The following is a 12,572-nucleotide window of genomic DNA, read 5'->3' as shown; positions in this document are numbered from 1 at the left end:
AACTGTTAAATGCTCATGCTTTCCCACTTTCACATTTATCTCTGAACACAGCCCCAGTGCAGGGAATTGATTGCAGATCCGTCCTTATATTTCCAATATTGCTTCTATCCTCCTTCATGGTGACAAGCCTTAAAGGGACTGGAGAACTAGTGCCCTCGCTTAATTATTACTTAATTAGTTCCATTAATGTCAAAAGGAGATGCACACAGGCTAAGCCATTTTCAGCAATTCCCTATTGATAGGCTTAAAAGAACTGGAAAGAACATCTGAAGGCAGTATAGAACTGTAAGGGCAGTTTTTGGATCCCTTACTTTCCACTAGTTTTTTTTATTCCTGCAAAAGAGACTGCAGTCCCCCTAATATGTCCCCAACGCACATTTAAAACTTTAATGGGACAAAAAGCGTGTGTGTGGGGGGGGCTCTATCTGCGAAACTGGACGTTAAATGAAGCAATAAAATATTTGCTAAGAGAAGGATCTCTAAATTAGGAGAGAAATCAGGGAAACAAGATTGTTTTGATACATGTGTTGGTATTGTTTCTTTAAACAGATACACTTCAGCTGACATCCTCCCATCCTGAGTTTTGAGCCTGGGAGGAAATCTGTAGATTGGTTGGGTTTTCCTCAGAGACCCATAAAACAGGCTGAAAAGCCGTGATCTGCTGGGTTAGACCAACGGACTTGGCGGCTTCTGCTTTGCTAATGACCGTGTCAAAAAGTCTGAAGCAGAGAAGGAAGAAAAGTGTGGCGCTCACTCCGGTGCCACGGGGGGCTCGGGGAAGGCGTGACTGATCGCGGTGAAGACACCGGCGGGGCATGCACCCACGCCAGGTAAAGCGTGGGCGGGTGAGGGAAGGGGCTGTCCTGTCAGACAGGCGGGGACGCGGGGCACGGGTGGGTTAGCCGGCCCGCCACAGCGTGACTAGGAAGCAGCGCTGAGGAAGAAGCGATGTGTGTGGATCAGGAGGGAGGTGCCGGGCCCTAGAAATGCCCAGCCGGGGGTGGAGAGAAGGGCGGGGGGGGGCACTTCGGGATTGACTCCCGCAGGCTCTCACGGTAGCCGTGCCTTGGGGAAAGGCTCTTCCCTTCCCCTCACACACACACGCAGGCAAAGCGCCGTGCCAGGGACCAGTAATCGCTGGGACTTCCTCTTGGGGGAAACTGCGCGGCGGCGCGGGCTCGGTCGCGGCGGCTCTCGGCTCCCTCCGGCCCGCTGGCGCTGGGGGCAGCGCGCTCTGGTCCCGGGAAGGACGGCGGAGCTCGCAGGGGAGGTGGCCGCTGGGGAGGATGCGCTGCCAGCTGGGGGCCGGGTTCATCATGTGACTCTCCCGGGCTGCAGAGACCGACCACCCCCCTCACCCCCCCCCCCCCGCCCGCTCCTCTCCGCACCATGAGTGAACTGGATGCTGGGCAGCATCCAAGCCGGAGACAGGTAGAGCCCGGGCTGCTTCTCAATCTCCTGTACTGCGTGTTCCTGGTGGGGACCAAAGAAATCGAGGCTCTGACAGACTTCTCAGGTAAGGCAGCATAGCCATGCCCAGGGCTGGGAGGAGACAGGGACACTCAGTAACAGGTGGGCACCTCACTAGCCTGCACTGTGGGGGGGGGGGGGTAGCGTGCCTGCCCGCCCAACAAGCAGGGTGCATGGCCAGGATCAGGGGGTGTGCCTAGGAGGGGCTCCTCAATACAGTGCGTGCCCAGCACTGGCTCATCAGCAGGGTGCCCGGCCAGGATTAGGGTGTGCCCGGCCAGGATTAGGGTGCCCAGCTTTCAGCTCAGTGGGATATGTGCACAGGGCTAGGGCAGGGTGTGTGCCCAGCGAGGATGTGTGTGTCTAGGAGTAGTTAGGGGAATGTCTGGGAGGGGCTCATGAGTAGAACATATGCCCAGGGGCAGGGTTATGGTGCATCCTGGAGTGGTTCCTCACTAGGGTGCATGCTGGGGATTAGGGTGCATGCTCTGGTATAATGATAGATAGATGAAAAGACTGGGACATTTTACTTTGGCTAAATTGTCTGACTTACATTTTTCCATTTGAGCGATTCAGGTCATAAAGGATGATTTTGGAATCAGTGAAACTTCTAACTGGTACCATTGCTTTGGAAATCACAATTAGGGGTTTAGTTTTAGCATTTGGGCCTGCATTGGGCATAGGTGTTAGCTGTACAAAGCCCAAATTTAGACCCAGGGCAAAGATTAGTCAAAGGGAGAACACTGGCTACCTCTCCAACACAGATCAGTTAAAAGGAGAGCCCCATTAACTCTATAGCATCAAGCAAGATCATGCCAGTCCTGACAGGTTGTTAGGCCTACACCACAAAAGTTAATAAGAGCATGATTCAGACCTTCTGGTGCTGTAGAATTACTTAAAGAGGAGGACATAGGAAGAGGGGGTTAAGGGTTCCGGGAAGTGGCATGGGAAGCAGTGTGACAACTTTAACCATTCAGTACTATCAATCTCTTTTCAAATAAAACCATGAGAACACAATTTTGGTAGTAAGTAAGAGCCTGTGCCAAAGTCTATGGGAGTCAATGGAAAGAGTCTCACTGACTTCGAATCAGGCCCTAAGTGGAGAGATCATACAAGGTCAGTTCTGAGACCAGTGGACATACCAGTCCGCCCCATCAAAATGGCATGTGGCTGATAATGCAAGGGAACTATTTCATAATGCAAAATTTAAACAGCTTTGGAAATTGTACAGATGCTGCTGCTTATTTTCAGCAGAAAGAAGGGACAACATTTCTATTGAAGATTACTATTTCTGTTTGTTACATGACATAGGTCATTTCTTTGTTGTTATGAAAGTACTTAGAAGATCAGCTGTTTGCCTTTGTGTATTTAATAATATGCTTAGTATTCCCCTCATAGTTGCAACCTCACCAAACTGTAAGCCAATGTTTTCTCCTATGGCAAAAGGTAAACCTCACAAGTAAAAAGCAGAGTGTAACTTTCCAAATCCTAATCAAGTGCACTGGGGCAAAGTTAATACCTCATAAATAATATTAATACATTATTATAAATATTAACATAGTTAATGTTAATACTCTTTAAAATGTTGGTGGGTGGTTGTGCAGACATGTTTATTTTCTCAAACGTAGAAAAAATTGTTTGTGCTATTGTTTCAAATTTCAAAATCCTATTCCTGAACAAGCATACCTAAATTGTAGAGAACAAAAGTACAGATGTATATATTACATTACTACCCTTAGATTCCTTTTCACATGTAAAAGGCTTTTAAATACTTCGTTATCTTACTCTTAGGTGTTTTGTGGCTTGACTCCCAGTTATTGGTAGTAGTATTGGAGTTACTAATGTAACTGTCTATAGGTAAGAAAAAATAATAAAGTTCATATTTTCATTTCTAATAGCAACTGAATTAAAAATATCCCAAGATCCTCTCACAAAAGACTATTCAAAGTTGAAATTAAGTTATTTAGATAAGAAAATCCAAGATAAATTTCAAAAGTACTTATGTATTCAGTATTTCATTGTTCATAGAGCTATCCAAATAAATTAAATGAATCAAGACTGTTCCTCCCCTCCCAACCCAGAATCCAGCATTAAAAATATGCCATACAGACAACTGTGTAAGTAAAATGTAGAAGAGCCTCTTAAATTCCAATCTATTGCCAGCAGGAACTGGTGACATTTGTAGGCATTACAATCTGCTCACATTTTTTCTTAATGCAGGGATGTAATCCGTAGTGATAAAGAAAAAAATCAAAATGTTACTGATCCCTTTAGGGGAAAAAAGAATGCTATCCAGAACAATCCAAGCAGGTTTTTCACTAGTTCCGAATTAGTGAAACTTACAACAGGTAGTGCAGGCCAAAAGCTGTCAGAAAATTCTCAAGAAGTAAGATGAAACCTGTAAATGCCATCTTGAGTCTGCTTAAAACTAATATACCTGTTAAGGGCTACAGGCTATGCAACAGCAAAAATGAGTACTGGGCTTCTAAAGTTGCTGACTTTCCTTATACTTTCCCTTCCTTCCTCAACAAAAGCACACAATTGATTTTCTTAAGCCTTGTTGAGTTTATGAAAACAAATCTGCCTCTTTTAAAGAGACAGTACACTATTGGCACAAAGACTCGTAATAAACAAAACAATCTCTCTCTGGCAGAGGTGACCTGTACTTGCTGATGCCCCCCCACCCCGCCCACGTATCCCCTCTGCTCTCAAGGACAGATGTTAAAAGAAGCTGTGCTGATTTACATCAGCTGAGGAGCTGGCTCTCCGTGTTTTGTAATCCACATGCATGTTCACTTTTTGGAGAAGGTGAATCTAACCTCAAAATCTCCATATGGCCTGGTGTGCATTTCCTTTTGAAAACCATGTCACAGCAAAAGAAATGGAAAGAGTCAACGGGTCATTTAAGTGTTACGTACAGTTGGATCCAGTAGTGAGAGATTAGTGATGCACACGGAGTTGGAAGGAAAGTTGCTTAAGCTTTTTCTCCTCTTCACAGATCTTGAGCTTTTATACTAAGATTATCAGGTGGCATACTTTCTTGGTTCACTGATCCTTTCGCTCTACGTGATTCTAGCATCAGATCTCTACCTCAGCAGCCCCAAACTGGGCTGTGTCTCTCTCCTCCTTCTCCTGGCATTCTGGTGACTTCCTCTAATCACTTCCCAGCCTGCTGTGAAAGCCTGCATGAAACAACAGTACATTTACCCTTTCCCTTTTTAAATACATTAAATTGTGCTGTCAGTACTAACCTGGAAATTGCTCAGTACTTTATTAGTCACAGGACCTAATTCTCCCTGCATATGCAAAGGTTTGGAGCACAGAATTGGGCTTATACAATGGAAAGATGCACAAAAGAACAATGACATTTTAGGTAGAACAGGGAGGGTAGGGTTTGTTTGTGTTTTTTTTTTTTTTTAAAAAGTGTTCCTGGTCATTTTTGAGAGGGTCCCTACCTTAGCTCAATGGCCTCCAGAACACTGGGCTATCCTGCTCTCTCCATACCTTACAGGGCCCGCCCAAGCTGCTTACCACAGCCTTGACGTGGTGGAGGCCCAAGACTTACACCAAGGTCAAGGCAGCCATCTCACATGTTTTTGATATCACAACCGAAATCCACTGGCAATGCTTCTTCTGGGAAAGATTTTTCCCAGGGTGCCCAGCTGCAGGCTCTGGCCCAGCATCTTAAGGAACACTGCTGGAGGTGGCTTCAACTCGAAGAGCAAACCAGGAAGCAGATCTCAGAACCAGTAGAGTTAGAGCAATTTACACAGATTCTCCCCCCCAGCAGCTTGGATTGGGTGTTAAGACACCAGCGAGGCCTTGGCCAATGCAATTAGGTTGGTGGAAAACTTTCTGGGGGCAGGTGGCACCACAAGAACTGGGTGGTGATCAGAAGGCCCTAGACACAGGGTGTCCCTGCCCCGGAGACCCAGAGACTACTGAGGGCAGTATGCCCCCATGAAGGCGGGATTCTACCCTGACCTGCAACCTAGCCGCAGCTTGGATGGGACCCTGGGAGTCCGGGCCCAGGGGGCCAAGCACCCCAAGGAGAAACCCAGCCCTGATGGGGGAACCCCTGGGGACACCCCACGGCCACTGCTGGGAAGGGATAGAGTGAGCCCCCTGACCAAACCCTGCTTCTCATGCGAACGGCCAGCCCATTTCTGTCAAGAGTTCCCCTACATGGACTACTCCTACGGGCAGGTCTGGATAGCGGATACCCAGGCCAGAAAGAAAGGACCAGACAAAATGCAGGTTAATGGGGTGGCCATGCTGGCATTGATAGGTTCTAGGTGTAGCCAGACAATGGTCCGAGTATACCTAGCCAGGCTGGGAGACCACCTATACGCCATCTGTCTATAGTATGTCCATGAAGATGAAAGTCTTTCATTACCCCCATGCCCCACTAGGGAAGTGCAGCTCACAATAAGTGAACACTCAAGGAAAGTGTGGGTCAGGGTAGTCCCTGCACTGGCTTACCCGGTGATTCTGGGTCAAGACCTGGAAGATTTTAAGGAGATTATAAAATCTTGGGCTAATAACCTGCTGAGGGAAGAATACCCCCAGGGAGGGACCTGGGGTCAGGAAACCTAGCTTGAGTCAGGGATGAAGAGGACTCCAAAGAGAGCCTGTCCCAACAGGAACGACCACCAGGGAGGCAGAAGGCCCCCCAAACTGAAGACTGGGATTTGCTGATGGCCAAAATAGATTTTATAAGTGCTCAGAAGGAGGACCTGATTCTGAGCCGGGCATATGAGCACCTCACAGGCGTGAACCGGAAAATGGCAGACCCATGGCTGCTGCAACTATGTCCTCACTTTGAGCTATGGGAGGAGAGAATGTACTGGATGGCCAAGGATGCCCAAACAGGAGAAATACGGGTGCTAGAGCCATCACATACAATACTCTGTGGGGGTCCGACTGGGCAAGAGAAAACCTTCAACTGGGTAACCCTTAGGTTTTACTGGGGATGCATGGAGATGTCAAAGATTATTGTGTGTCATGCCCCGAGTGCCACCTGACCAGGTCCACGATACCCCTGAAAGCCCCGCTCATCACCCTCCTGGTGGTTGGGACCAACTTCAAAAGAATCGGCATGGGTCTGGTGGGGCCACTGGAGAAGACGACAAGCGGGTACCAGTGCATTCAAGTGCTAGTGGCCTACGCCAAGGCCACCCCCCTTTGAGCTAGCACAGCCACTCACATCAGCCCTGAGCTACAGAAGCTATTCACCCGGGTCGAGATACCAAAGGAGATCTTAACCAATCAGGGGAGCAACATGACATCAAAAACAGATGAAAGAGCTATGTAATCTCTTAAAGATTAAGGCCCTAAAGATGTCAGTCTATCACCCTCAGACAGACAGGCTAGTGGAGTGCTTCAATAAAGCCCTAAAAGGGATGCTGAGGAAGTTCATCGCCCAGGACCCACGGCATTGGGATCAGTTACTCCCACCCCTCCTTTTTACTATCCGTGAGGTGCTTCAAGCTTCCATGGGGTCCTCCTTATTTGAGCTTCTGTACGGGAGACTACCCCATGGGGTACTAGACCTCCTCTAGGGGATGTGGGATGAGCAGCCACCACTTAAACCCAGTGTGGTCCAACACAATCTGCCTGCGAGAGGATTTGGAGAGGTTAGGGGCATTTTCCCTGGGAAAACCTGCTGCAGGACCATGAGGACCAAAAATGAGCCTAAAATAGAGGGGCCTGGATGAGAGAGTTCAGGCCCATGGATAGGGTCCTGCTGCTCCTTCTGACCTCAGAGTCAAAACTGATGGCTCAATAGCAAAGCCCATTTGAGGTGCTGAGGAAGGTAGGGGCAGTTAATTATGAGCTACGTCAGCCCAAAAAATGACAGGTGATACAAATTTACCATGTCAACCTGCTAAAAGCCTGGTGTGAGTGGGAGAGCCTCCTCATAGCACCATCTCTGTCCGAGCTGGAACTCGGTTCACAGAGGCCCCCAGGACAAGACACTGGACTGATTCCACCAGGAGAAGACTTTCAGCCAGAGCAAGAGTGCCACCAACTGCTGCAGCTGGAAGCCTTTCCCGCGGTGTTCACTACGCTGCCAGGGCGTATGCACCTGGCACGTCACATAGGCGCCAGCCAGGGAAAAAGGTCCGGGAGAACCCCTGGCTCCTGCCAAGAAAGATATGGGAGGTAGTCCACTAGGAACTGCAGACAATGTTGAAGCTGAGGTAGTCGAGGAGTCCCATATGAGTGGAGGAACCCCATTGTGCTGGTACTGAAGACCAGCTGGTCAATCTGCTTCTGCATAGATTTCTGGAGCATGAACGCTATATCGAAGTATGATGCGTACTCTATGGCCCAGGTCAATGAGCTACTAAACAGACAGCGGACCCCCAAGTATATATGACAGGTTTCAGAGGAGCAGCCGTATTAGTCTGTATCTGCAAAAAGAACAGGAGTACTTGTGGCACCTTAGAGACTAACCAATTTATTAGAGCATAAGCTTTCGTGAGCTACAGCCCACTTCATCGGATGCATAGAATGGAACATATAGTAAGAAGATATGTATGTAGGTGTGTGTGTATGTGTGTATATATATACACACACACATACACACACAGTGAAGGTGGAAGTTGCCATGCAAACTGTAAGAGGCTAATTAATTAAGATGAGCTATTATCAGCAGGAGAAAAAAAACTTTTGTAGTGATAATCAAGATGGCCCATTTAGACAGTTGACAAGAAGGTGTGAGGATACTTAACTTAAGGAAATAGATTCAATATGTGTAATGACCCAGCCACTCCCAGTCCCTATTCAAACCCAAGTTAATGGTATCTAGTTTGCGTATTAATTCAAGCTCAGCAGTTTCTTGTTGGAGTCTGTTTTCAAAGCTTTTCTGTTGCAAAATTCCCACCCTTAAATCTTTTACTGAGTGGCCAGAGAGGTTGAAGTGTTCTCCTACCAGTTTTTGAATGGTATGATTCCTGATGTCAGATTTGTGTCCATTTATTCTTTTGTGTAGAGACTGTCTGGTTTGGCCAAGGTACATGGCAGAGGGGCATTGCTGGCACATGATGGCATATATCACATTGGTAGATGTGCAGGTGAACGAGCCCCTGATGACGTGGCTAATGTGATTTAGGTCCTATGATGATGTCACTTGAATAAATATGTGGATAGAGTTGGCATCGGGCATATTTTACCCTTCACCAAAAAAGGGTTACTGGCAGATTCCCCTAACTGCCAAGTCACAAGAGAAGGCCACCTTCTCCAAACTGTTTGGATTATACCAATTTAAGATCATGCCCTTCGGCCTACGTGGGCTGCGGCCACCTTTCAGTGCCTAATGAATCACGGGCAGTACGCTACTGCACACATTGACGAAATCAACATTTATAGTCAGGACTGGAATGACCAACTAAGGCATGTGATGGTGATATTGCAGGCCCTCCAGGAGGCAGGGTTAATGTCTAACCCAGCCAAGTGCCAGCCGGCCAGCTGGGAGATGACATATCAGAGCTACCTAGTTGGGGGCAGGCGTCTAAGGCAGCTAGTCAGCAAAATGCAGGCCCTAGAGCAATGTGCAATACCATTCACACAAAAAAGCAGGTGCATCGCTTCCTAGGCTGAGTACTTGCTGAGTACTACAGATTCTTTGTGCCCAATTTTGCCACCATTGCAGCACCCCAACCGATCTAATAAAGGACACCAGCCTGAAGATGAGATGGTCCACGGCCTGAAATAAGGCATTCTGTGAGCTAAAAGAGCAGCTGAGCCAAGAGCCAGTGCTCGCACACCCTGACTTCATCAAGAGCTTTATGCTACAAATGGATGCCTCCGAGGTAGGGCTAGGAGCAGTTCTTTCCCAGGACATTGATGGAGAGGAGAACCCCATACTGTACCTCAGCCACAAACTGTTCCTACAAAAAACATCCTACTCGGTCACTGAGGAGGAAGCCCTGGCAGTCAAATGGACTGTGGACACCTTAAGATATTATTTGTGGGGGAACCCCTGTCTCCTAGTGATGGACCATGCACTGCTGTGGTGGCTACACTCTGCAAGGGTTGCCAACCCCAGGATCATGCATCGGTACCTCTCCTTTCAACCTTACAGCTTCCAGATATGTTGCAGGGCTAGGAAGGGCCATAAAAACAGACTTTTTTTTCAAGAGGTGAGGGCGGGTGGGGGAGATGTGCAAGGTCTGCAAGACAATACCCCAACACTGGATCTGAGGGGGGAGGCTGTGTGATAGTGTGTATAAACCCCTCTCTGGACAGAAAAGGGTTAAAGAGCAGCTCTGAGCTCAGGAGGTGCTGCCCCTCCACCTTTGCTGAGAATGCTCCCCTGGAGGTGGGGTTTAAAAGGGAGCCAGACAGCTCAACTGGGCGTAGACAGGGCAGGGAGAAGGACCCACTCTGTGAGTTGTGGAGGAGGACAACGTAGCCAGATCCAGACCGGGAGAAGGCATGCTGATGAGCAGCAGCTTTTATGGGTCGGAGGCGGGTAGGCAAGCCTCGAGGTAGCACTTGCAGGGACAAACTGCCACATGCCCTGGGAAAGAGGGAGGTAGGAGGTGGCCCAGGAAGGCTAACTTAAGGCACCTCAAGGTGAAAGACGCTGGACAGGCCTCACAGGGTCCTGAGTTGACAGTTGGTGGAGTAGGAGGGAGTGGGTTCCCTGACCCATCCTATTGCAACCACTAGGTGGAGTGGCTGCCAGCGGCAGCAACCCCTAGGTGGCGGACAGTGAACCCATTCACAATCCTCTTCTCCCAAATTCCGTTCATGTAATATTTTTGCTGGATCACCTCACAGTATGAAGGCAATATAATGTACACAGGATTTGTCCCTTTCCTTTTCATAAGAGTTACATTGTCATCTATGGCTGTGGGTGGAATTTTCAATCTCCACGCACTTTGTTACCACAAATCAAGTTTAGACATGTTTTTGCCTTTTCTGTAAGCCCTCTAGGGTTAGGTAGTCACATATGCTTCTTCCCACAGTATTCCTTAGTCTGGCTTTCAAATACAGAAATAGAGTTTTTCTAGGTATCTCTTAATTTTGTGAACAGTGTTATCTGAACAATATATGTCATGAAAATCCATGCCGGGTTCTAAACCACTTAATTGGGTAGAGAAGGCTGAGTATCAAAAAATTTAATGTCGCAAATTGTTGAAACAGGACATATCTCATGTAGAAATTGTCCACATGGAGATGTAAGATACATTGGTTTAAAGATGTACATAGTCTGTACTTCTTTAACAATTGTTTGATGCAAACATGCTGCATCCTATATGTACCGTGAACTGCAGAATAGAGAATATTTGTTCTGATGTCTGCTATCCTAATGCCATTTTTTTAGTGAAATCCCATCCATATATTTAAACACTGGGAACTGAATGCCAAGGGCTTGAGAAACAAATGTAGGGTCTGATCCAATGCCCAGTAAAGTTAATGGGACTCTTCCTTTCCATTGACTTCCATGGGAACCAGATTGGGCCCATGGCTAGAAAGCTCTTTTCTTCCCTCTTAGCTATTCACCAGAGGAAGTCTAAGGCCCCAGTTCTGCAAAGCATTTAAGCACATACACAAATTCATCCCTATTCAGCAAAACACTTAAGCATGGGTTTATCTTTAAGCCTATGCTTAAATGCTTTGCTGAATAGGGATGGTTTGCTGAATCAGGGCCTAAATCAGAGGTCCCCAAACTGTGGGGCACACCCCCCTAGAGGGACACAGAGCAATATTTGAGGGCATGGCAGGACCTGGGCCAGCCCCCATGAGGGGAGGGAGCACCACCCAGCCCCACTCTAACCCCAGCCCTGCTCCAGCCCTACATCCAGTCGCAGCCATGCTCCCAGCCCCAGCCCCACCCCACATCTGTGGCCCCAGCCTCAGCCCCCTTACCCCTGTCCCCCCCGATCAGGAGCTACGGCCCTGCTCCCTGCCCGGCTCCCTGTGGGGGGCGCGGACAGGGACAAGGGGAGCGTGACTGTGAAGAGTTTGGGGACCATTGGCCTAAATGCATATTATTTCTTCAGTGGTAACTTGCAACTTTCATATCTGAGAATGGGTCAAAATCCACGTAGAAAAGCGAAGACTTTCTATTATGCTAAATCATCCCATTTTTGAGAGCCACCATCACAAATACTTAGTTCTTTGCTCATTACAGAATGCTGGAATTGTGGTGGGTCACAAGGGTTTCATGGAGGTTGTGGTCATCTGACCCTTATATATGGAATGACCTACTTACCCCAGTTCATCAATCAACCACACTCTTTTGATCCAGATCTCTTCTGAAAACCCATTTCTTCTGTGTAGCCTCCAAGAAGTAAGCCTGTAATAGAAAACCAAAAGAATCTTAATGGAACCTCAAGATGTGTACACATCAAAAGGGAGTAATCATGGGATCTTATACCTGGGTTGGAGAATTATTTTGGAGGTTGAAGAGGCAAAAGAAGCAGTCCATAGTTTTGATAGCTCCAACCCTTTTTGTCTTAGTCCACTCACAAAGACATCTGTTTTTTCAAGAACAGTTCAGGCAGAAATAATCACTGCTTTAACAAATCAGGCTTGGCCTTCTACCCCAATAATAGAGAGCAAATGGAGTCAATGAAAAGTAGACAAAAACACTCAAGAAACATCAGCTGACCATGCAATCCTCCTGCACAATAAGTTTCCATTAATTTCCATTAATTAACACAATCCAGATTCTCCTAAACACAAAGAAAGCAAGTGAATGCCATTTTATTTGGGGCTTTTAATAAAGTGGTAAGAATTTTGATGGCCACAGTGATGCAGCATTTGTTTTGTCGACTTACCATGTTAGCAGGAGATTGAATCCTGTATAAATCCATTGAGTAAATTCTATTGACGTGTTGTGGTAAGTGATGGTTGGAACTCACCAAAATATTAAGAGAGATGGTAAGAGATGTAATTTCTTGATATTGTTTGAAAAGGTTAGATGCAAATGTTGGTTCCTATATTTAAAGGAAAACATTTGTTCCATGTCAATAAGAAAGGGACGCAAACTTCAGAGTTCTGGTCTGAGCTGGTCTGAGGTTAAGGATCTGGGATTTGGTTCTGTGAAATAGAGGTATACACCCAATGTGAGGGTTTAGTTAGAT

The 12,572-nt window shown here is 47.1% G+C and overlaps 1 protein-coding gene across 2 annotated transcripts in view; it reads left to right on the top strand.

Annotated features, from left to right (window-relative positions):
• Window positions 1–662: 662 nt before the first annotated feature.
• The window catches only part of EVA1C (eva-1 homolog C), a 63,551-nt gene continuing 51,641 nt past the window's right edge, over window positions 663–12,572 (top strand). The window contains exon 1 of one of the 2 annotated variants that reach the window (XM_075133131.1): window positions 663–830. Coding sequence is in view for 1 of the 2 variants with exons in the window: in XM_075133128.1 (XP_074989229.1) it covers window positions 1,390–1,516 (127 nt within the window). In the remaining variant the exon portion in view is untranslated. Of the gene's footprint in view, window positions 831–996; window positions 1,517–12,572 lie in introns of those variants that run through there. The other variant, XM_075133128.1, reaches the window with a different exon arrangement.

This window comes from Caretta caretta, chromosome 1, assembly GCF_965140235.1.
Source record: "Caretta caretta isolate rCarCar2 chromosome 1, rCarCar1.hap1, whole genome shotgun sequence".
In the NCBI taxonomy this organism is placed as follows: Eukaryota; Metazoa; Chordata; order Testudines; family Cheloniidae; genus Caretta; species Caretta caretta.
Note: the sequence above shows the minus strand (reverse complement) of the source record. Positions and strands in the feature narration are given on the sequence as shown.